Source organism: Esox lucius, chromosome 19, assembly GCF_011004845.1.
Source record: "Esox lucius isolate fEsoLuc1 chromosome 19, fEsoLuc1.pri, whole genome shotgun sequence".
Taxonomy (NCBI): domain Eukaryota; kingdom Metazoa; phylum Chordata; class Actinopteri; order Esociformes; family Esocidae; genus Esox; species Esox lucius.
Genome location: NC_047587.1, coordinates 10,078,350 through 10,103,265, shown reverse-complemented (window position 1 = coordinate 10,103,265; position 24,916 = coordinate 10,078,350). Strand labels below are relative to the sequence as shown.

General features: G+C 39.3%; 1 protein-coding gene across 5 annotated transcripts in view; it reads left to right on the top strand.

Moving 5' to 3' along the window:
* Positions 1-24,916, top strand: part of tmtc3 (transmembrane O-mannosyltransferase targeting cadherins 3) — a 71,158-nt gene that overhangs the window by 9,064 nt on the left and 37,178 nt on the right. For all 5 annotated transcript variants that reach the window (XM_010883616.5, XM_020040226.3, XM_010883614.5 and 2 more), the window contains exons 4-6: positions 4,753-4,852; positions 20,253-20,368; positions 21,035-21,207. In XM_010883616.5, coding sequence (XP_010881918.1) covers positions 4,753-4,852; positions 20,253-20,368; positions 21,035-21,207 — 389 coding nt within the window. The remainder of the gene's footprint in view (positions 1-4,752; positions 4,853-20,252; positions 20,369-21,034; positions 21,208-24,916) is intronic.

Here is a 24,916-nt window from a genome sequence, read left to right as displayed (position 1 = left end):
TTTCTCTTCTTGCTCAGTTGTGTTCCGGGACCTCCCACTCGTCCTTCTATTCTTAGAAACAGTTTGTGCCCTTTTGTGAAGGGTTTAGTACTCAGTGTTCTACAGTTTTCAGCTGTGCTAACATAATTGCAAAGTGTTTTTTCTAATGATCAATTAGCCTTTTAAATTGTTTAATTTGGATTAGCAAACACAACATGCAATTGGAACACAGGGCTGATGGTTGCTGATAATGGACTTCTCTACACCTTTGTAGATATTCCATTAAAATGTGCCATTTCCAGCTACAACGTTAACAATGTCTACACTGTATTTCTGATCTATTTTATTTAAAAAACAATAAAATTATGAAAAAGTGTAGATGGCATTAATGGTTCGCTTTTGAAACAAGAAAAGGAACCAGGAAAGCCTAGTTCTGCTGGCCTGTGATTACAAGGGATGAATGTTGTTGCCCTCGCTGGATTCGATCCGGGGTTCCTTATGTGACAGTTGGTCTTTAACCACTAAGCTTTAAGTGTGTAGAGATGCAGTGTCTGTATACTTGTGCGTTGTTAAATAAATTAGTCGAAACTCCACAGTTCTCAATATTAGTTCCCTACATTAGCTAACATCCAATCCAACAACGGGTATAACCGGTAGATACACTACATTCAATGCGTACAATTAGAAAGAGATTACCGTAGATGGCTGGCTATAGAGTAATGAAAACAATGACTCCAATAACTCCATGGCTGGTTCCACTACGCTATGTGAACTTTACTATGTAAATCTAAATCGAGAGGAATGTGTTTGTTGCCGGTGCAGTACGTCCATCGCAATATAACCATAAACACTTTTACTTTAGGCTTACTATAATGTAGCTACTGAGGCTTGTAGCCAGCGATGTTTTAGTCTGGCTGTACACTACCTATAATGAAAACAATGACTCCAATCACTCCATGGCTGGTTCATTCAACTCCTTTGCAATGTAACCGTAAACTGTTTTATTTTAAGCTTACTAGGACTATACCTACTGAAGCTTGTAGCCAGAAAAGTTTCGTCTATCCTCAACAGATCCTCATGCCTAGTTTGTTTTTTCCGTGGCGAGGATCAAATGCCGGTCGCCTACGTGGCAGTCCGCGTCTCTAACCACTACACTATTTAACAATGGGTAGTCAGGCAGTCAGTAAAAGACATACAGTGGATATAAAAAGTCTACACACACAGGTTTTTATGATGTAAAAGAATGAGACAAAGATAAATCATGTCCACCTTTAATGTGACCTATAACGTGAACAATTCAATTGAAAAACAAATCTTTGAGGGGGAAAAATTTAAAATGTGTTGCTTTCCAGTGCTATTCCATTTTGAACTTAAGAGGATTTACTTCTCCCATCAATAGAAACGTTAACTACTATTTACAGCTTGCTTCAGATGAACGTGTTAAGTTCAGAGCATCAAACTCAACCGAACATGCTGCCAAATAAACGTGATTCTATACAATTTCTATACAATTTGTAAGAAATTTAGATGTGATGGAATGGTTGAAGAAAATATATTGACTGATATACTGAATTATTTAGGGGGGGCTAATTCATATTTTAAGTGGACTAAAGCCCCCCTAAAATAGGCTTAGTGACGTCCCTGTCTGTCATAAATAAATCCAACAGAAATCTAATGGTTTTCTTACCAGTGACATCTGCTCTATTAATAACCGCTGTTTGCATGCTCTAAAACAAGAAGGAAACTACCTGTTCAGTGTATGACTTGCGTTCCCAATAATATGTATGGAATTGTCCAAACTGGAGTTTAGTGAGAGGTGGTTAGCGAGAGGTGGGTCTGCAGGGCTGCAACTGGATGCCTCTCGTTGGCCGATAGAACTTTTACAGTGAAATATAGTGTAGTGAGTCATCAAAAAGTAGCTTAAGGCAGGAATATGAAATATCTGTTTTGGCGGGATATGTGCAGTGGTATAGTGAAGATGCCTCTGATATCCCTTTTAGATAAAAGTTGCGAAATTGTTGCATAAGTCTATTCTTTCTGCAAATAATTCCGGATTTGTGTTGACTTGCTAACGTTGGCTTGCTAATTACATGCTATTTTAGTTTTTCTAGAGTTTTAATTTTTAGTTTTTGTAAAAGCACAGTTTGATGTTGATTATGCTTAAGCACAGTTTGATGTTGATTATGCTTTTTGAAAGCAAGCCCTGTGAACAATGATTTCTTCCTGTAAACTGCCTGTCCATACTGCTGAACACGTTTTTGACTTTCCCTGTACAGGAATGTCGTCAAGCTGTGGAACGTATATATTGGTTCACCCTTGTCAGCGTCCTATGCCATGACTTTCAAGTCCCATTGCCTAAGAGAACAGTGTGTAAAAACAAATACCACCACCAGATTACTGCTCCATTAATACTAAACTGGAGCCAGTACATTACAGTAATGATCACCTGCTGAAATTAATTTACCCTCACTGAAGACACATGATACTGTAGGTGCGGTGAGATTGTCGTTCAAATTGACAGGCTAATTTGTCTGTAATGTCGTTGTCCTTCTGAGCACCTTGTTGGATGCCCTAAGGTTTACACACACCGTTCATATTGTCACACCGGAGGACAGTCATTTCTCAAATATCTGGTAATTAAAATGTTTGGAGGCAGTTTTCGCCTTAGTAAATACAGCTCCGGAAAAAATTAAGAGACTGCTGCACTCTTAATTTTTTCCAGAGCTGTATTAAGTATACTGCTTTATGCATAACAATGCTTGTACCATATCAAAAGGACTTGTGGTCTAGAAAAATTTGCGTAACACATTTAGTTCTCTAAGAGACCTTTGGTTAGTAGCATTTCTATTGCGCTCATATATCTGCTGAGTTGGCTAAACAAATGTTCTCTGGACTGATGAAAAGAATAATTCTCTTTCTACCAGGTAGGTATTAGGTACTTTTTATTGGACACACACCCACCCAAAGAGAGGTTATTACTGTGCTGTGTCAGAACAATGCAGGAAAATAGTAATCATTGATAGGTTTTGTTCTTGTGTTTTCATTACCTGATGCAAGATCAGTACATTTAGTTGATTTACTAACATATTCAGTACCGTTGTTTAATCGTTTAATTGTTTTTGTTGGCTGATTTCTGTGAATTAGTCCACATTCCCAGCAATGCAGAAATCACAGGGCCTTAAAAGGTGCTGTGAGATTATGAAGGAGGATGCCTTTTTTGGACTGTTCCAAGTTAAGTCATGGGTTTTGAAATTGGCATTGCAGGGTTTGAACACTACTTGTGGATTAGCCCACAGATCCAGAGGAGGGCTGAGCAATCGGTCAGCTCTGTCTGGGTTTTTGGGGGGTGAGTAATCAGATATGGTTGCTTTGCCTCGCCAAGCTCTAGTGACTCCTTGTGGCAGCTTGTAAAATCCATCAAGATAGAAGTTGGAAGATTATTTTCTAGACTTCCTGGTAAAGTGAACAGTGTGATAAGGACCAGATGGGAATCGGATGTGCTTCGGAAGGCGCACATTTTGACATTGACCCAAAATAGTCTTGTTTGTTTATTCTCCATTTGGGCCATTTAAAGTTTTTTTTTTTTTTTACCACTGCTGTGTTTTATATTAATAGACATTTAGTTTTAGGTGATGACATCAACATGACCCCCAACATGCTCAAAATGTACTCGAATTAGGCCGATTTTGTTTTTGCTCTGTTTGTTCAGGTAAAAGTTTTGTTTGTGCAACTTCAGTTTTTGGTACATAATCTACATTTCTCCTGGCTAGCGCATTGGCTTTACTTTCTTTCCACTATAGCTCTGTCATTGCATCTTTAGCTGTATTGCTAAGAAAGACGCAGAAACAACACTTTTACAGACACAAACGGAACACATGATTAAGCCTATTTTGAGTCAATTTTTGGAGCAGGTTGGGTGACTTGTGACGTCATCACCTATAATTAAATATCTAGTATTTAAAACACAGAAACAGCGCAGACAAAAAAATGTAAGGCACAGACCAGCACAAATGGTTAAACCTATTTTGCCGAAGTTTTGCGTTGGTTGGGGGGCCAACCTCACGCAGGTTATTTATTGAGTGGCAAGTTTTGGTCCAGTCTTAAATCTTTTAAAATCTTTTCATTTCTGTGGCACATCATAGACAAATTTTAAAAGTTCTTATTTGTGATGTTCAGGTAGGACCGCAGTGCCTTTCCAAAGGTGTTCTCCCCATACGACACAAATTAGTTATCCTGATCCAGGGTAAATGTACCTGCCACCGCTGCTCTAGATGAAGCTGGATGTGTGGTCAGTTCCCTGAGTTACCAGTAGATGGCAGTCATTATTCACATGTCGTTTTTAACTGTTTGACCTGCCCCTTTGAGGTACCCCTGTTGTCTCCCTCCATGATTTAGCTCTAGTTTAGGTGCTGGGCATCTTTTTGATTTAAAGGCCTTGTTGTTTTCACAGCTGGTTGTATATATTAGGTTAATATTAGACTTTGTCATGGATTTTCATGTTGCTGCAGATTCCTGGAATGCCTAAAAGACATGTTGACATCCATGAACTCCAGACAGACTCAGGAGGAAGTGTTTTAAAGGATGAAATGATTGATTGATTCCTGAGAGAACCTGGTCGTGCCATGAACGTTCACTTTGACTGTATACTTTCAGCTTTATGCAGGTGATCCGTGTCGTAGGGAGAGTGTACCTTCTTGGTGGATTGACGAGATAAGGACATATTTGTGCCAGAAATGTTGACTGAACGTTTTACATTTTTGGTTCCCCTGACAGGTGACTGGTGTCGTGGGAAGAGCAGAACTCCTCTCCTCCATCTTCCTCCTGGCTGCATTCCTGACCTACACCAGATCTAAAGGAGCCGACCACTCCATTGGTGAGTCTACCGTTTGAGGTTTTTTTTTACCAATAATTACTGACACAGACACACAGGTTTTTCAAAGAAAAGGCAAATAAGGCGTATAAATGCTCCCTTGTCAGTGGGAGTGTCTAATGTACGCTTGCACTGTTTTTTTCATGCAACTGAACAGGGACTTCAAAAGGCCACATAACTTTGAACAACTCATACTGGGTTTCCAACCACCTGTCTGTCTTTCTTCCAATCTGCCCTGAGACTGCAGTGACGTCCGCGTCATAGGTGGTTGTGTTACTGTTTGCTGGCAAGTCTCTGCTTTGTACCACACACCTTAGACTGATATAACCGCATTCCCCCTCAATTAACTGGTTTCAGGCTGCTAGTGGGTGGATGTGTTGTGAGATGGGCCTAGATAAACAGATAGGGGTGAGAAAGTTGACATTTGACAGTGGGATTAATCACATGGGAATCATGATCGTGTTTGTTTTATAGGTGTTCTTGAGAGAGGGAGACTGTCTGCTATGCAAGTAATCAGATACCTTGTGGAGTGATTGGAAGGTGGTGTAAACTTGTTTTTCACAATCCTGATAGTAACAAGGAACATCATAATGTCGGGATCATGTCTCATACATTTCAGATTGATTTTCGTGAAAGATAAGCATAATTGACTTACCGGCAGTAATTTATAAAAAAAAAAAAAAAAAGTTTGATTCCATGGTGCAGATTACTTAGTAGTCATTATATTATCTTACTTTGGTGTAAAACTTTGGTGAAACAGAGTTTTACAGTGACCGTTACAATGAGTGCCTAAGTTGAAAAATGTAGTGAAGTCAATGATCAAGCAAATAAAGCTGATGTCCTTAATTTTTTTTGGTGCACTTTAGCAGAAATTGGTGTACTTTAGATAGCTAAGATCCAACATTAACATCAGCCAGCTGGCCTAGGGCCAGTAAAAATATGTTAGGCTAATGGATCTCGTCAGTAACCTTTAAGTGCATATTTGTGATTCAGTTCAACATGCAGGCTCTGTCCTAGTCCTGGCACTGGAAACAACTGAAGACTGCACATGGACATTTGTAGCAGTCTTTCCTCTGAAAGAATGGTTTGCTTTGGAGAGAAAGGGGGTGTTTGTATGAAATGAAATGTGGTCTCAAAATATACAATTTCTATGCATTCAACATTCGTAATACATATGTCACAGTGATTCATCTGCACTTATGTAGTGATGCTGGGACAGTTGTGTTTCACATGTCGTTGCAGGACAGGCAGCCTACAGTATGTTGGTAGTGGCTAGAAGGAAGGGATGAAACTCACGTTCCCTTCCTGTAGGTAGCTAGGACCGCTAAAAAAAATCACTAAAAGCTAGCTGATGGATGCAACCAGTAAGCCTGAACTAAACTGTTTAAGGTTATATACTGTTTCTGGTGGATTTTCAAAGGTACACATCTGTGCATGCTTTTGGGGGTACTACTATAGGCTTTGTCAAAACCCCTTGGGCAGTTGGTTTCCACTATTCTCTCGTCTTTGCAGTTATCGTCACCTATAGTTATTTTATCAAGGTCATTCACAAATGAAAGAAAAAACTAATGTTTTTGTGCCATGAAATGAATTGGCTTTGGCAAGGAAAGGTTCATCTTCAGTCTCATTAGCAATTGCTCAATTCTTATTACTATTTCTAGGAAGTTAGTAGATACTAGTAAGCCTATTACTGGCTAATAAGCTGTTAAAACGGCCAGTGGCAAAAGCCATAGTTCATAGACACTATTTGTGGTGTAGGTAAACTTAATAAGAAACATTAGTCAGTTCAACACATGGCTGAATGGTGTCTAGCGACTTGTAAAATGTGTAGCTGTTTGTAATATGTGTAGCGCCATGGCGTAGTGGTTAAAGACTGTGCCACTCGTGGGAGACCCAAAGTCGAATCCAGTGAGCATGGCAATATTTAATAATTGTAACTGTGGGCCACAATAAAACTGTTTACGGTTACAGTGCAACGATTTCTTGTAGATTTTTACGCATCCCAGTATGCTTTTTGGGTCAAGATAGACAAAAACTACAATATTCAGTAGCTACGCTATAGAAAGCCTCAACTAAAACTGTTTACGGTTATACAGTATTGTGGCTATTCAAGACTTCATTAGCGTTATTTTAGCCACAGGATATTATGCTGGCAGCACTCAGATTTTCTTTATCTCAATAAAGGCCATCATTGAAATGTTTAAGGCAATTAATTAACAATCTAGTCTGTGAAGAAGAACAGACAAGATTAACATTGGAACGGACATTAAACATAATGTACAGACTAGATTGTTAACTATATTACCCAATATATTTCAATGATGGCTTTTATTTTGAAATAGAAAATCTGAGTTAGCACTGATAGCATAATATCCTGCTGCTAGAAGAATGGTAATGAAGCCTCGAATGGCAATCACTATCATCACCTATATTGATAGGTACTGTATCAATGTCATTCATGAATGGCTAATTAGCTGTTAAAACGGCCAGTGGCAAAAGAGGATTTGTTCAGGATAGACAAAAACCTTGCTGGCTAAAACCTTCTGTAGCTACTTTATAAGCCTAAAATGAAAGTGTTTACTGTTATATTGCTACTATTTCTGGTGGATTTTCAAATTATATTTTAGGATTTTTTCCAGATAGACAAACACTTTGCTGACTACACGATTCTCTCGTCTATTCACTTGAAGAAAAAGTCTGTTATCGTCACCTATATTGATAGAGTAGTTATTATGTCAATGTCATTCACAAATGGCTAATAAGCTGCTAAAATGGCCAGTGGCAAAAGCCGTACAGTTCATAGATGCTATTTGTGGTGGAGGGAAATTTAATAAGAAATGTTACTCAGTTTAACAAAATGGTTAAGGGTGTCTAAAGAAATATTCAAACTTGACATGATGTTAATATTCAAAGCTTTCCCTTTCAACTTTTTTGGAAAGGAAAGAAAAAGGTTCAGTGGTCTCTTAATTTTTTCCAGAGCTGTATAATATGTGGATACACACTTGAATAAAATAACTTTTATATTGTTAAATCTGCCCTGTTGTCCATGTCCACTTGAGCAGCTAATGCACGCTACAGTGTCCTTCCTGACAATGCTTCTAGCACACAGACCATATTTCCTCTTCATCATTTCTGGGGCACCCGAAAACATTTTGCCATTGAGCATCTAAACTATGTTTATTAGATCTAGGAATCACAAAAAATATGAAATCACTCATAAACCTTAATCTAATCTAACAGCGAAATACTGCAGCTAATGAGACCGTTTGGCTACGCGTCACCTCATTCATTCGGAGCGGGCAGACGTCCATTGGTGCAGCCGCAGTGTTGTCAACAGTGTCCGAAACTAACTTTTCGAAAGAATCAAGCATATTTTTTGCCAGCCAAAATAATAAATTGCCATTTTTGTCACGTATACATTATTTTCAGTACCTTTTATTGAGAAAATTGAGATGATTCCTGCATGACGTTAATCCATTGTAGCTATCGAGTTGTGACAGTTAGTTAGCTTGCTTCCTATTTTGGGCTGTCGTTCAGACGATGGCCGCCTTCTTTCTATCAATGAGACTGGCACTTATTGACAGTTCAACACAAATATTCAATTTTTCTGTTGTGGCACATCACAACTTAGCAGCGCTGCAGTCAGCTGCTCTGATTACAATAAGAGGGAAACATTGGGTACAAATATTTACCCACCAGTGTGATGGATAGCCTTCTGAGATTTACCTGCCAAACAAAGTCTACCTGCATTTGGTGCTTGGCGGATTTCAATTTTGGACCCTGGTTGTCAAAAGCTCGTTTGGCCGCAATAAACACGACATGCTGCAGTGATTTAAGAGCAATATTTTGATAGTTGATCGTTCCCTTAATAAACGACCCTGCATTAACAGCTTTCGTTGGGAACGCACAACATTGAACGGCAGTACATGTGTCCCTTGCCATTATCATTTTCAACCAATTGAACCTGTTCTTTCCACGAAAAACTAAAATGATGTAATTTGCTTTGCCTCGTACGTCATCATATTTGGGTCCTGCTCTAGAATGAAGTATGGATTGTGATTGGTCAAAACAGACGAGGCATCAAATGTTATTGACCAAAAGGACGACATCGTTGGTGTGCCGGAGCCGGAGGGGAGAAGCTCATTGTAATGCAAGAACAAGCGAAAATCGAAGTGGGAAGAGTGACAAAGATGACAAGCAAATTTTTTAATAAGGTTCCGTGTCCTTCTGGGCCAGCGACTGTCTTTATTTACTGGCCCAATGTAAGGTTTTACTGGCCCCAGGCCAGCGGGCCATTTTTATTGTTGAACGCTGGCCTCTCATGGGTGTCAGTATGGTAAAGTATAAAATAGATGCATAATTGTTTTTAGTTATTTATACAGGAAAGTCGGGCTGACACCTACTAGGTCTCTTGCAGTTTCACCCTGTATTACAGCAATATTTAAAATGTAGATTTTGTCGGCACCTTAAGATTGGGCATCGTTGGCTTAGTAATGAATTGTGTAAGATTTAGTTTAGTATATAAGTATTTTATATTATCTGTGTTCTGTGTTTCCCGGTCGAAGTTTAAATGTCCTAAAATTATCACCACAAGTGACGCAAGTTGCTGGAAGATCAGTTAACTAGTGTGGATTCATATTTAGCAGAGGGTGCATGATATACACCTACAAGTGTAATATTACAGTTGTTTCCTAATTTATGACTTCAGGATAGCAGCTGACATTGTTTAAGTATGGCAACAGACATTAGTAGGCAGACTGAAATACAGTGGGGCAAAAAAGTATTTAGTCAGTTACCAATTGTGCAAGTTCTCCCACTTAAAAAGATGATAGAGGCCTGTAATTTTCATCATAGGTACACTTCAACTATGAGAGACAAGGATTTTTTTATGAATTCATTGGTAAATTCCTCTGTAAAATAAGTATTTGGTCACCTACAAACAAGTAAGATTTCTGTCTCTCACACACCTGTAACCTCTTCTTTAAGAGGCTCTTCTGTCCTCCACTCGTTACCTGTATTAATGGCACCTTTTTGAACTTGTTATCAGTATAAAAGACACCTGTCCACAACCTCAAACAGTCACACTCCATACTCCACTATGGCCAAGACCAAAGAGCTGTCAAAGGACACCAGAAACCAAATTGTAGACCTGCACCAGGCTGGGAAGACTGAATCTGCAATAGGTAAGCAGCTTGGTGTGAAGAAATCAACTGTGGGAGCAATTATAAGAAAATGTAAGACATACAAGACCACTGATAATCTCCGTCGATCCGGGACTCCATGCAAGATCTCACCCCATGGGGTCAAAATTATCACAAGAACGTTGAGCAACAATCCCAGAACCACATGGGGGGACCTAGTGAATGACCTGCAGAGAGCTGGGACCAAAGTACCAAAGGCTACCATCAGTAACACTACGCTGCCAGGGACTCAAATCCTGCAGTGCCAGAAGTGTCCCCCTGCTTAAGCCAGTACATGTCTAGGCCCATCTGAGGTTTGCTAGAGAGCATTTGGATGGTCTAGAAGAGGATTGGGAGAATGTCATATGGTCAGATGAAACCAAAATATAACTTTTTGGTAAAAACTCAACTCATCGTGTTTGGAGGAGAATGAATACTGAGTTGCATCCTAAGAACACCATACCTACTATGAAGCATGGGGGTGGAAACATCATGCTTTGGGGCTGTTTTTCTGCAAAGGGACCCGGACGACTGATCTGTGTAAAGGAAATAATGAATGGGGCCATGTATCGTGAGATTTTGAGTGAAAACATCACTGCTCTGCATGTGATCTGCATGGAGGAATGGGCCAAAATACCAGCAACAGTGTGTGAAAACCTTGTGAAGACTTACAGAAAACGTTTGTCATTGCCAACAAAGGGTATATAAATATATAAATATAAATTCATAAAAAATCCTACAATGTGATTTTCTGGAGGAATTATTTTTCTCATTTTGTCTCTCATAGTTGAAGTGTACCTATGATGAAAATGACAGGCCTCTCTCATCTTTTTAAGTGGGAGAACTTGCACAATTGGTGGCTGACTAAATACTTTTTTGCCCCACAGTATACATATTTTTAAATGGCAGTACCTGCAACTTTACCTATCCTCTCTGTATCCTCCATGCTCAATATCTGTTAGTCTTTGTAAGTCATTGTTAGTCTTCTTTGATCTCTTTGTGTCCGATAACATGAAGATGTGTAGATTTGACTGTGATCTTAATTTGCACAACATATATTCAGGTACAAAAAACACCAAGCCCTGAACATTTTCAAGATCTTCAGTACATATTGGATTACTAAAAACATGTTTACAATCCTAGTATGAAGATTGCATGAGAATTGTAGATTACTAAAAGATGCCCCATATGTCCTAAAGCTGCACCTTGTGAGAGGCTGATACATGTCACACAATGGAGAATATCAAATGTACCATTAGGTATCTTGCCACTCCTAAAAACAATATGAGAAGCTTGCGAGGTAACAAAAGAGATGTTACGAAAGGATTTAATGGTGTCAGGTGACTAGGTGTTTGAAGAGGAGGGGGCCTAGAATCGAGCCCTGGGGGACATCGGTAGTGAGAATCTCCGGAGTAGACCTCGATCCACTCCAAATCCCATTTAAGAACATACAAATACACTCACCTAAAAGATTATTAGGAACATCTGTTCAATTTCTCATTAATGCAATTATCTAATCAACCAATCACATGGCAGTTGCTTCAGTATTTCACAATCTGCTCAGTCACTGGGATTTTCACGCACAACCATTTCTAGGGTTTACAAAGAATGGTGTGAAAAGGGAAAAACATCCAGTATGCAGCAGTCCTGTGGGCGAAAACACCTTGTTGATGCTAGAGGTCAGAGGAGAATGGGCCGACTGATTCAAGCTGATAGAAGAGCAACTTTGACTGAAATAACCACTCGTTACAACCGAGGTATGCAGCAAAGCATTTGTGAAGCCACAACACGCACAAGCTTGAGGCGGATGGGCTACAACAGCAGAAGACCCCACCGGGTACCACTCAACTCCACTACAAATAGGAAAAAGAGGCTACAATTTGCACAAGCTCACCAAAATTGGATGGTTGAAGACTGGAAGAATGTTGCCTGGTCTGAAGAGTCTCGATTTCTGTTGAGACATTCAGATGGTAGAGTCAGAATTTGGCGTAAACAGAATGAGAACATGGATCCATCATGCCTTGATACCACTGTGCAGGCTTGTGGTGGTGTAATGGTGTGGGGGATGTTTTCTTGGCACACTTTAGGCCCCTTAGTGCCAATTGGGCATTGTTTAAATGCCGCGGCCTACCTGAGCATTGTTTCTGACCATGTCCATCCCTTTATTTCCACCATGTACCCATCCTCTGATGGCTACTTCCAGCAGGATAACGCACCATGTCACAAAGCTTGAATCATTTCAAATTGGTTTCTTGAACATGACAATGAGTTCACTGTACTGAAATGGCCCTCACAGTCACCAGATCTCAACCCAATAGAGCATCTTTGGGATATGGTGGAACGGGAGCTTTGTGCCCTGGATGTGCATCCCACAAATCTCCAACTGCAAGATGCTATCCTATCAATATGGGCCAACATTTCTAAAGAATGCTTTCAGCACTTTGTTGAATCAATGCCACATAGATTTAAGGCAGTTCTGAAGGCGAAAGGGGGTCAAACACAGTATTAGTATGGTGTTCCTAATAATCCTTTAGGAGAGTGTAGATCGAATGTAGTCCTGCTATAAATGCAGCACACTAACAGTGGGTCCTGTGAAGCTTTGTATATTTATCTCGCCTTCATTCCGGCCACTGAATGACAAATTAACCCTCAAACCTATTTAGTCTGTAAACACGCAGCGCCTTTACAGTTCAGCCAGGCTAATGGGAATTATTTATTATAATAATTATTATACCATTTAATATCTAACTGGAAGGATGAAGTAGACCAAGACCTACAATAGATTAAGAAATTGTAGTAGTCAGTATGTGAATCCTACACGCCAAATTAACAACTATTGTTCATTAGAACCTGCTATAACTTTATGGAAACGGGAAACATTTTCCACGCAATATTTTCAGGTTGCAGTTTGCAAACAGCCCCAACCTGTTACTGATTAGGTTCTAGTTCGACTTGAATTAAACATTTGTTGTTGAAATACTATGAGTTTTTTCTCCGAAAAAAACAAGCACCTTGAGCAACTTTCCTAACACTACTTCCCGCTCTCTCTGCCTTGATGTATTTAGAAAAGCTTTTGGCTTCTCTGACATTTGTAGCCATGCATCTCATCACACTCCCAATACGCCGCCCTGTAAGCCACTTTGAAATGTTACACCCACTTCACAGTATTATTGTAGACTTGCAGTTAGCTACATGTTTTGGCACGTATGGATACCAAGTGAATGTATGAAGCAACCCTCCCTTCAGACTACCAAGGTATTCATCATACTGGGTCAAGTTAGACATAGTTCTATACAGGCACCATCTAAATACTTATTATTTTAAGTTTGGAGAGATATTAATTCCATGTGCCTTTTGGAGGAACACATTCTGGCACCTTGAAGCTACTATAAATCCAACTGAAAAAGGGGAATGGCATGTAAGGCTTTTTAGTTTAGTGTTGTTGTAGTTATTGTTGAGTGGAGTTTGTTTACCTCATGGGGCTAGAATTCCTTGCTGTGTGTGTGTGTTGTTCCATCATGTGTACTAATTAGCCCGGGCTTAGTGTTTGTAGGTTTTGTGTATTGGGATTGTGAGGATCAATATGGGGGGCAAGCGAGTTAGATTTTTGAGCCATTAATGAAAGGTTGCAGGTTAAAATCCCAAAAGTATTCACCCCTGTAAACCAAGATGGATTTAATTTGGAGTTTTTGCCAGTGATCAACACCAAGTCCATAATGTAAAAGTGAAAATAAAATGTACAAATTAGATAAGTAATTAAACAGACAATCATTGATTGCATAAGTATTCACCCCCTTTGCTATGATGCACCTGAAAGAGCTGTGGTCCAACCAGTTTTCAGAAATCACGTAATTATTTGTAGAGTCCACCTGTATGCACTTGGCGGTCCCACAGTTTTTTTTTTTTTTTTATTCCTAAAATAAATAACGACAATCATGACAATGAGGAAGCATTCAAAGCAAATCCAAAATAAGGTTCTTCTAAATAATTAATCAGAGGTAGGATATAACATTTCCAAGGCAATGAATATCCCCCGGAGCGCAATCCATTATTTAGAAATTGTGAGAGACAATGTCACAACTGTGAATCATTCTAGAACAGGCCTTAGAAACTGAGTATCCGGGGAGAAGAGCACTAGACAGGGAGGCCATCCAGAGGCCTATGGCAACTCTGAAGGAGTTACACTCTTCCACGCTGAGCTGAGAGACACTGCTGCTGTTATAACAGCCCAGGTACCACTGTATTGTTCCCTTTTTCCCCACAAAAAAGCTCAAACAACTCAGGAGTTTGTGAATTCAATATTAGACTTCAGCATGGTTTTATTACCTTAATAAGCTGCAGAACAACCTGCTTCCAAGCATCGGACACACTTATATACAGTATGGTTATACAATGATATTAGATCTTCCCATTATGCTAATCTTTGGGCGGACCTTTCCCCACTCTTCCACACTTGCTTCACAACCTTCTGGGATCCGACCCACATGACACTCGTTAGGAAATGTTGGTGGCGTGATGGTGACGTGATTTCTCTCATTCTCCCAAGAGAGCCAAGACAAGCCACAGGTCCTTCTGTACTCCTTATGAGATTAAAACGACAACCACTCATTGAACTGATCATGGGAATAGCAATGGAGCCGGACCATGAGTACCGATAAGATGCACCCGCTGTCATTGACACACACCCAGAAATCCAAACTGTGTAGTTTGTTCATTAACCTCTCTTTCTTCGCAGTCAAATGTGGAAGAATCAAAGAAAGACATACTGTTTGGAAAAATAATAATGAGGCATTAGGCTCAAGTGACCTGATTAAATGGTTAATCAGTTAACACGTATCATGTAATCACTTGTATATGTAACTTTTCTGTTTAGTCTTCGTCAGGCTGGCTCTGAACAGGAGACTGGGATAGGCAAAAAAAACTTTTCCAGTTCATACATGTGTACAGTAGTCTACATGTGTGAGAAATAATCAGTTAGCCCCAACCTTTTGTGGTTGCTGTTATTATTATTGTTCTCATTCCTACACCCTGTCTTGTTCTTACATCCCGGTCTTGTTTCTACGTCCCAGTCTTGTTCCAACAACCCTGTTTCCAAAATGTTGGGACGCTGTGTAAAATTTCAAGAAAAACAGAATGCAATGATGTGCACATAATTTAAACCCTATATTCAGCAGAAAATAGTACTGCTTATGCGGTCTGGAAAAAATCTGGTGGAACATCTCACAACTAATTAATTGGCAACAGGTCAGTGACATGATTGGGTATAAAAAGAGCACTTCTGAAAACCATTGTCTGTGTACACGGTATGTTGCAACATCCTGAAATGCAAGTTAAAACTCTACCATGTAAAGAAAAAAACATACAGTGGGGAGAACAAGTGTGTGATACACTGCCAATTTAGCAGGTTTTCCTACTTATAAAGCATGTAGAGGTCTGTAATTTTTATCATATGTACACTTCAACTGTGACAGGCAGAATCTAAAACAAAAATCCCAAAAATCACATTGTAAGTAAATTGAGTTTTTAATTAGCATTTTATTGCATAACATAAGTATTTGATCACCTACCAACCAGTTAGATCACCTACCACAAGGCCCTGATGGGCTACAGGACAATAGGCAAGCAGCTTGGTGAGAAGGCAACAACTCTTGGCGCAATTATTAGAAAATGGAAGAAGTTCAAGATGACGGTCAATCTCCCTCGGTCTGGGGCTTCATGCAAGATCTCACCTCGTGGGCATCAGTGATCATGAGGAAGGTGAGGGATCAGCCCAGAACTACACGGTAGAACCTGGTCAATGAACTGTAGAGAGCTGGGACCACAGTCTCAAAGAAAACCATTACTAACACGCTACGCCGTCATGGATTAAAATCCTGCAGCGCACGCAAGGTCCCCCTGCTCAAGCCAGAACATGTAAAGCCTGTCTGAAGTTTGCCAATGACCATCTGGATGATCCAGAGGAGGAATTGGAGAAGGTCATGTGGTCTGATGAGACAAAAATAGAGCTTTTTGGTCTAAACTCCACTCGCCGTGTTTGGTGGAAGAAGGAGGATGAGTACAACCCTAAGAACACCATCTCAGCCGTGAAGCATGGAGGTGGAAACATAATTCTTTGGGGATGCTTTTCTGCAAAGGGGACAGGATGACTGCACCGTATTGAGGGGAGGATGGATGGGGCCATGTATTGCGAGATCTTGGCCAACAACCTCCTTCCCTCAGTAAGAACATTGAAGATGGGTCATGGCTGGGTCTTCCAGCATGACAACGACCTGAAACACACAACCAGGGCAACTAAGGAATGGCTCCGTAAGAAGCATCTCAAGGTCCTGGAGTGGCCTAGCCAGTCTCCAGACCTGAACCTAATGGAAAATCTTTGGAGGGAGCTGAAAGTCCGTATTGCCCAGCGACAGCCCCGAAACCTGAAGGATCTGGAGAAGGTTTGTATGAAGGAGTGGGCCAAAATCCCTGCTGCAGTGTGTGCAAACCTGGTCAAGAACTACATGAAATGTATGATATATGTAATTGCAAACAGGTTTCTGTACCAAATATTAAGTTCTGCTTTTCTGATGTATCAAATACTTATGTCATGCAATAAAATGCAAATTCATTACTTAAAAATCATACAATGGGATTTTCTGGATTTTTGTTTTAGATTCCGTCACTCACGATTGAAGAGTACCTATGATAATCAAAATTAGGCTTGTTATCAACATGCAGTTCAAAAGATGGCTTCCATGATGGTATTGGTGGTGCAATAGTGCACATGACATGGGTGACTTGCATATCTGTTGATGGCACCATAATGCAGAACAATACATACAGGTTTTGGCGCAACAAATGCTGAACTTCCAGACACCGTCTTTTTCAGGGAAGGCTTTGCTTGTTTCAGCAAAACCAATGCTACACCACATTCTGCATGTATTACAACAGCATGGCTCTGTAGTAAATTAGTCCGGGTGCTTGACTGGCCTGCCTGCAGTCCAGACCTGTCACCCATTGAAAAAATTTGGCGCAGTATGACAAAGGATACCCCGCGCTGTTGAGCAGCTGAAATCCTATGTCAAGCAAAAGTTTTTCAAAACCACAGTAATTTGTCTCCTCAGTTCCCAAATGCTTACAGAGTGTTGTTTAAAAAAGAGGTGATGCAACACATTGGTTAACATGCCCTGTCCCAACTTTTTTGAAACATGTTGCTGGCATCAAAATCAATGTGGGCATGTATTATTCCAAAAAAATTATTCCAACATTTGACACGTCGCCATTGTACTATTTTCAATTACATATTGGAATGAATGATTTGCACATCATTGCATTGTGATTGTTTTTTTTTGCATTTTACACATCATCCCTATGTTTTTGGGAACAGCGTTGTACATTCCGGCAAATCAAGTTTATTTGTATAGCACATTTCATACTCAAGGCAATTCAAAGTGCTTTACATTCGAAAAAGTAATCGAAATAACAGAAATATATGTAGCTTAAAAGACAATAGCATATAAATAAAAACATCACATTTACAATGGCTAAAAGGTTATTAAAACATTCGTGAAGTGCAGTAGAAAACAGATTTTTAGCCTACTAAATTTGATGGGGTCAATGTTGGAGCAAGTCTGAGTTTTTCTGGCCGTTGGTTACAACTAATGACTATACGCATGCTGCCTCACCAGCCTTTGTCCTTACTCTCGGAACGGTTAGCACGCCAGACCTTGATGACCCGAGGGGTCTAGACTAGAGGGTTTAGAGTGAGAGAGGTCTGGGATGTCGCTGGCCCTGAAGCATTCAGTGATTCATAGACGACTAGCAGTATCTTAAAATCTGTTCTGTGAGATACAGGGAGCAAGTCCCGAGTCCTAAGATTTTCTGTAATGTGTTCATCATACTTCGTTTTTGTTAGAACTCAAGCAGCAGCGTTCTGAATGAGCTACAACTTTCTGAGGGCTTTTTAGCAAGACCTGAAACGGGGTCTGCCGGTCCTTAAAAATTCTTAAATTATCTAAATAAAAGGTATTTGTCTTAAATTGTCTTAATTAATCTTTTCAAAGGTCTTAAACAATAAGCCAGAAAAGGAACCGGGCAAGGCTAGTTCAGCCGGCCAGCAATTTTGTGATAAATGTTGTTCCCTCACTGGATTCAAACCCAGGCCTGCCCCCGTGTCAGAGGCTGTTTCTTTAACCACTACGCCACAAAGCTATATGTTTGCTGTGTGTCGGTATAGCATCTCGACATTCAATCATTTTGTCATGCATTAACATCACGCCAAGTTTGCATATTTTGCTAGATACCGGTAACCTCCTGAGACCACATATGTGGACATTTTAGGCTTCCTGCACCAAAGCTTAAGTCTTAGGAGGTTAAGCATTGTTTTAAACTGACTAACATTTCTTATTAAGTTTACCTCCACCACAAATAGCATTTTTTTTTAGCTTTTGCCACTGGCCATTTTAACAGCTCATTAGCCAGTAATAGGCTTACTAGTATCTACTAACTTAATACTTGGAATAGTCATAAGAATTGAGCAATTGCTAGTGAAAATGAAGATATACTATTCACTGCCCAATCTTTATCATGGAACAAAAAATTTTTCTTTCATTCGTGAATTACATTGATACAGTAGCTATCAATATAGGTAACGATAACTGACTTTTTCACAAAGTGAAAAGATGAGAAAGTTGTGGAAAAAACATTCACAGAGGCATACTTCGAAAATCCCCCAGAAATAGTCGCAATATAAGCTTTAAATAGTTTTATTTTAGGCTTACTACAACGTAGCTACTGAAGTTTGTATTTGTCTATCCCGAACAAATCCTGTAATTGGTTTTGACTGTGACGAGATTCAGTTACAGTCAAAACTCTGTCCGTGTGTGAGTGTGTCAGTGTGTGAGTGAGGGACATTCTCTGTACTTGGCCAGCTCCACTGATACAGCCCGGCAGTGAAGTTCTGTTAGCACTCTGAATAGGTGATGCAAAACATTTGTGGTTTGTGAACACATTTTAGCTCTGGTTGAGAGGAACAGAGAGGAACCGCAATTTCAGTCAGGTTGTTAGATGTCAGCATGACACTCATGTCAGTTGGCTGGTTCTCTCCCAGCACTGTTGTTCCTGAGGTAGATAGTTAGCTAGTACCAAGCTAGGTTATTTGGCTAGGAGCATAGCAGACATTAGCTGTAAAACTTGCCACAGGAATCATTGGATTTCTCTGTTCTGATTTGTTGTATCATAGACGACAGTCCTGCTGATACATCCCTGACTGTGGGGTGTTCTTGTGAAATTGGTCTTTAATTGAATTTAATGTGGCATTAATAAAGTCTTAAACTCTGAATTTGAACTTGTTGAAACCTGCAGATACCCTGTGAAAACAGGCCCGTTACTGTAATCCAACCTACAAGAGATAAGTGTGGATACATTTTTCTAGATCCTGTCTAGCTAAGTTTTAATGTAGTAGGCTGATTTTGTTATTTATTTTATCTGGCTATTGCTATTCCGATCAGAATCCAATATTTTTACTTTGATTTTAGTCTTTAGGGACATTGTGACAAGGTAATAACTGACTGTAAGTCTCTTGTCTTTGGCACCAAAGACAATTATTTCAGTTTTATGTTTATTTAGTGGCGGAAAGTTCAGGCATAATTATGAGAAACAATTTTGTTACTTTGCTTGTATGGTTTGGGCTAACTGTACCATATAAATGTTGAATTAAAGAGACCCCAGGATAGAGCCTTGTGTAACTTCATGTTGTGTGTGTTCTCTCTGATACATAGTTGCCTATGGAGACAAAGTATTCCCTGTCTTGTAATATACATGTGAATCAATTTATGACTATTACTCAGTGGGACCCAGTTGTCCAGTCTGTTTAGCAGTATTGCGTGGTCAACTGTGTCGAACGCCGCTCTAAGGTCCAATAACACTAGGATTGACGTTTTACCAGAATCAGTGCTAAGATTAATTCCTCCATCCTTGTCTCATTCCTACAACCTTGCCTCATTCCTACATCCTGGCCTCTGTCCTACTGTACATCCCAGTCTCTGAGGAGCTCTGACAAGTAACTTGAAAGTTGCTTGACTGAATCCCATCTGGATATACCTGTCTATTGTTGAGCGAGAAAGTTGATTCTAGTTGCCCCCTGAATTTCTCCTGTTAGTAAAAGCAGAACTAGGATTTTGTGTGGACTTGTCTTCAGTTGACCTAAACCGAAATGTCTTTTTTCCCCGGCTTTTCCTCTCTAGTATGGACTCCCATTGCTTTGACTGTGGTTCTGGTAGCTGCGGCCACATTATGCAAGGAGCAAGGCATCACAGTCATTGGCATCTGCTGTGTCCACGAGGTGTTTGTTGCACAAGGGGTAAGTGAATGGGACAGGACAGGGCCGAGCGCATAACCTCACTCCACAGTACAACACCCACTATTGCTCTGCTTACTCTGCACGGTCATGCCCTCGTTGACAGAACTCCAGTAATAGATTTGAGTTATGGGGCGATTCCCATTTTTACCACGAAAGGGGTACTTTAAAAGGAATGATGGTGAGCAGCTGTCTGCTTGCTCTCCCTTTGCTTCCCTCTCTAATAAATTAAATTCCTTCTGCATTCAGATGAAAAATACTTAGGTTTCTGTCTCCCCAGATGCATTGGTGTCATGTAACTAATTTTTTATTAACCAAAAATATTAAAGGAAGCTTGATCTTTCAGTTAAGGATTTGTTTGCACTTCATAGAACAACTACTGTTTGATTAAAATGCTTGATTTCATTTTGTTGATTTGCCTTCAAGCGTAGTATTTTGACAAGGCTAGTCTCTATATTAATGAAACAATGTTAACTGATGAGTATTTCACAACCAGAAGATGAACTGACTAGAATGAAAAGGCTATGAAAAGGCTATTCAGAACTGACCATCTTGTGTACAGATCATTCATTAAAAATGCTTTATTTCTCTTAATCCCCTCTCCTTTTTTCTCGTCACCCTCTCTCTCTCTCTCATGGTCTCTCTCTGTTTCTCCATATTCCCCCCTAGTTCACCCTGCCCATGCTGTTAGATGCTTTGCTCCAGGTGCTGAGGGGTAAAGATGGTTTTCCATATGCCATTCTGCAGACTATACTGAAGCTTATCGTCCTCATTATCAGTACTTTGCTGCTGGTCATCATCAGGGTTCAGGTCATCCAATCACAGCTTCCCGTCTTTACCAGGTGGGTGTAGATTACAGAAGGGTGGATGTGTTTCCATGGCTACCAAGAGCGGGTTTGTGTTGTGTTAAAAACTTTATCTGGAATCTGAAATGAGTTTTGTTCATAGTTTTTTATACCCAATCTGCTGTTCCACCTTAAATCAGTATTTTTCAAAATCAGTTTAGTCAGAATCAGTGTTTATAAGATTTCCGTATGTTGAAAATCTGCCTTGACAAAATTATATGAGAAACCAGCTAAATATTGTAGGTTATAAAACCAGCTAAATATTGTAGGTTATAAAAATGTTGTTTTGTGGTTTGTCTTTGCAGCCCTCATTGCATGGAGCTGACATGCAAAAGGAAATTTGGTTAATCCTTCTTTCATATATGAAACAAATACTTTTGTACAATGTCACACCAATTATAGTACATTTTTATATTTTCATAATTGTTGTTTTTGTATACAGCCAAGCCTTCCTTTTTAAATGGCTATCAATATTTTACCTTAAGAATGTTAAATTCCTAGACCTGTTCTTCCAAAAAAGTTTTATTGTTACGATAACTAGGGCTGTCACGATTGGCATTTTAGTTGACGATTACTTTTCACACAAATAATTGTGATTAACAATTGGATTGTCTATATTGTAAATTTTATGCCACTATTATAGGGTAGCCTAATTATATTGTAAAAATACATGTGGTGGATCCGGTGATGATTCTTTAGATTTGTGGTGTTTGCTTTATTGAGCGCCACCTTTGTAGAGCAAATCCAGCAATTTGCCTCCTAAATTACTGGGCTTACCTCTTTCAATTTGGCTTAAAACCAAAATGCGCCCAGAGCGGTGCTGTTGAGTTCGGCTTTGGAACTACCACTAAAGCAATGTTATTCATGATTGCTGTTCACAAAATGCAATGGCAAAGCAATGACAATTACATTTTGCTGCGCATCGTGATGTTTCACCTCAAATTTTATAGCCTAGTTATTTGAAACATCCTTCCTTACATAGCAAAACGTGTTTCAACATTAAATATGCAATGAGACAAAATATTTCTATTCATACACCTTAATGCGCATTATCTAATTAGGGAATGTGGTTGGAAATGACAAAATTCGACTTACAATATCAGTACAAATATTTTACACATGCTTGATTATTTTTTTTCTTTTGTCTATCAGAGTTGATGCGACTGAAATATGTTTGTCTATTAAATAATAATGTTGCGGAATTACATTACTGTGCATAGCCAAACAATTCTAAACTAGGTTTAAACTACTGAAATTAAGAAGAAATGAAGATGTAAAGAAGTAAATTGTCTATGCCTATTACTTTCTGCAGAGCTGTCAAACGCTCTTCCGCTCCCATGTATTAGACATCCTAAAAGGGCATTATGGTATTTGTTGAGACCTTTGTAAAATTGGCCTGAAAATCCTTATTCATATATTCATTCAGAATATTGTGCAAAATAATCGTTAAAAGGTCGTTGTTTATAAAATAATTGCGATCTGGCTCAAATATTTGTGATCAGGTAATTATGTAATAATTGCAACAGCCCTAACAATAACATAATAAATACATTCAAATGTTAATTTATCCTTAATAAATAATTTCACGGAGGCAATTTATTTCTGATTTTGTGTGAAAATGTCACATCCATGAAGCTGGAATTGCCCATATAGGCTACTTGGGGGGGGAAAAATGCTTTGGCATACACATTTGAAATACTTTGATGTCACAACGTTAAGCGGATTGTAATAGATCAATCAATCATCAATCAAATGTATTTATAAAGCTCTTATTACATCAGAAGTTGTCACAACGGCCTCAAACCCCATGGGGCAAACAACAGTAGTGTTGAATTTCAGTGACTAGGAAAAACTCCCTAAGAGGGACAAAATTTAGGAAGAAACCCAGAGAGGACCCAGGCTCAGTGAGGTGACCAGTCTTCTTCTGGCTGTGCCAGGTGAGATATTATGTCCAATTGGTATCATTAATAAATGCATGTGGGCTGAGTCCAGAGTCTATTTAAACTTAGTCCAGGTCGGAAGCATGACCATATGGACAAGGACAGGGACAACACGGGGGAGGTGTCAGCACAGTGGCAGCTGAAATCGTCAGGTATCGTCTTGATCTGCAACACAACCAGGAGGGCTTTGGACAGGGAAAGCAACGGGTCTTTCAAGCCAGGTACTCCTCAGGTGTGGACCAGGACCTTATGTCCTCCTAAGTTTAAAACGGCAGGAGACCGGGAACATTTTGAAAATGCATTCCTTATATCTACAAGGATTAATAGTGGAGAAGGACCCTACTCCCCCAGCACAATAATATACAGGTGCTGGTCATATAATTAGAATATCATAAAGTTGATTTATTTCAGTAATTTCATTCAAAAAGTGAAACTTGTATAATGTATACATTCGTTCCACACAGACGGATATATTTCAAGTGTTTATTTCTTTTAATTTTGATGATTATAACTGACAACTACTGAAAACCCCAAATTCAGTATCTCAGAAAATTTGAAAATTGTGAAAAGGTTCAATATTGAAGACTGAAAATGCTGAAAATGCCAGGGAGCATCATGGGCCAGATAACTTTTTTTAACCTGCCTAAAATGCCTAAAAAACCTGCTCAACATGCCTAAAAAAAACACAACATAGCTAACTATGTTAACTTGCATAATATATTTATGCATATTTATTTTCCATGCAATACCGTTTTCATAATTGAACTTAATTTACTTAAACAGTGTTTTTATTATTATTTTCGGTTAACAACTGTAATTACGGCAGGCAAATACCTTTTTAGGGTTATTACTCAACAGATATGTTGCAACACATATTTGCCTTAAAACACAACTTTCTACTCAACAGAGTAAGCTACATTACATAAGGTATAGTATATAACAGTTATATAGGTATAATAGTTATTAGGGCAGACATAAGTCTATGAAATCACTTCTGAAGATTTTCACTCAAAGCAAATGTTGGTATAATTACCGTCATCTAAGTTCATACAGTATATTTTTTGTACTACGTGCTTTTAACGACAGCAATTCCAGCAGCCCAGACCCAAGAAATCAACTTTTAGGGCTACTCACTCAATATGAACAGGAGAGCCTCGTGTGGGAGTTGACAAGTGAGGTGAAGTCAGGAGTCATTTCTGTTGAGGCAGCGGGCGGTACTGTTGAAGCAGTGTGCGGAACTGCTGCAAGATGCTCATCAGTGAGGCTGCATCTGCGCTTGGACTTGTTGAATTGTAGCTTCAGTTGAGTTTTTGTATTTCACTGCCTCTGCAAATTGTACTCTTTAAAAACTGTGACGTTAGCTTAACATATTAAGCAAGTTGCTTTACCTGCGACATCTGCAAATAAATATTTTCGTTATTCACTTTTCCTAGGCTCATTTCCAGAGATTGGTAGCCATCAATTGCTTATAGTACGTTCAAATGATAACTTCCACGCGTGGATTGTGGTGCTGGTCCCTACGTATCATAGCAAATACCTTGTTTCAACTTAAAGGTATTATAAACAGACAGTATGATACTACTGTACTTATTTAAGAGAAATGTTTAATTTTATTTGTTGACCTCAGTCAGGTTGGATAAATAAGCTGATCGAGCAGATGTGAGTGCTTTTCGATATTGTAGTGTACTGTCTATCCAGGCTAGTCTAAATACTTCCAACTTGGCGTAGCGCCACTTTCGCACCAATTTTCTGGAGGCTAGCTTGAG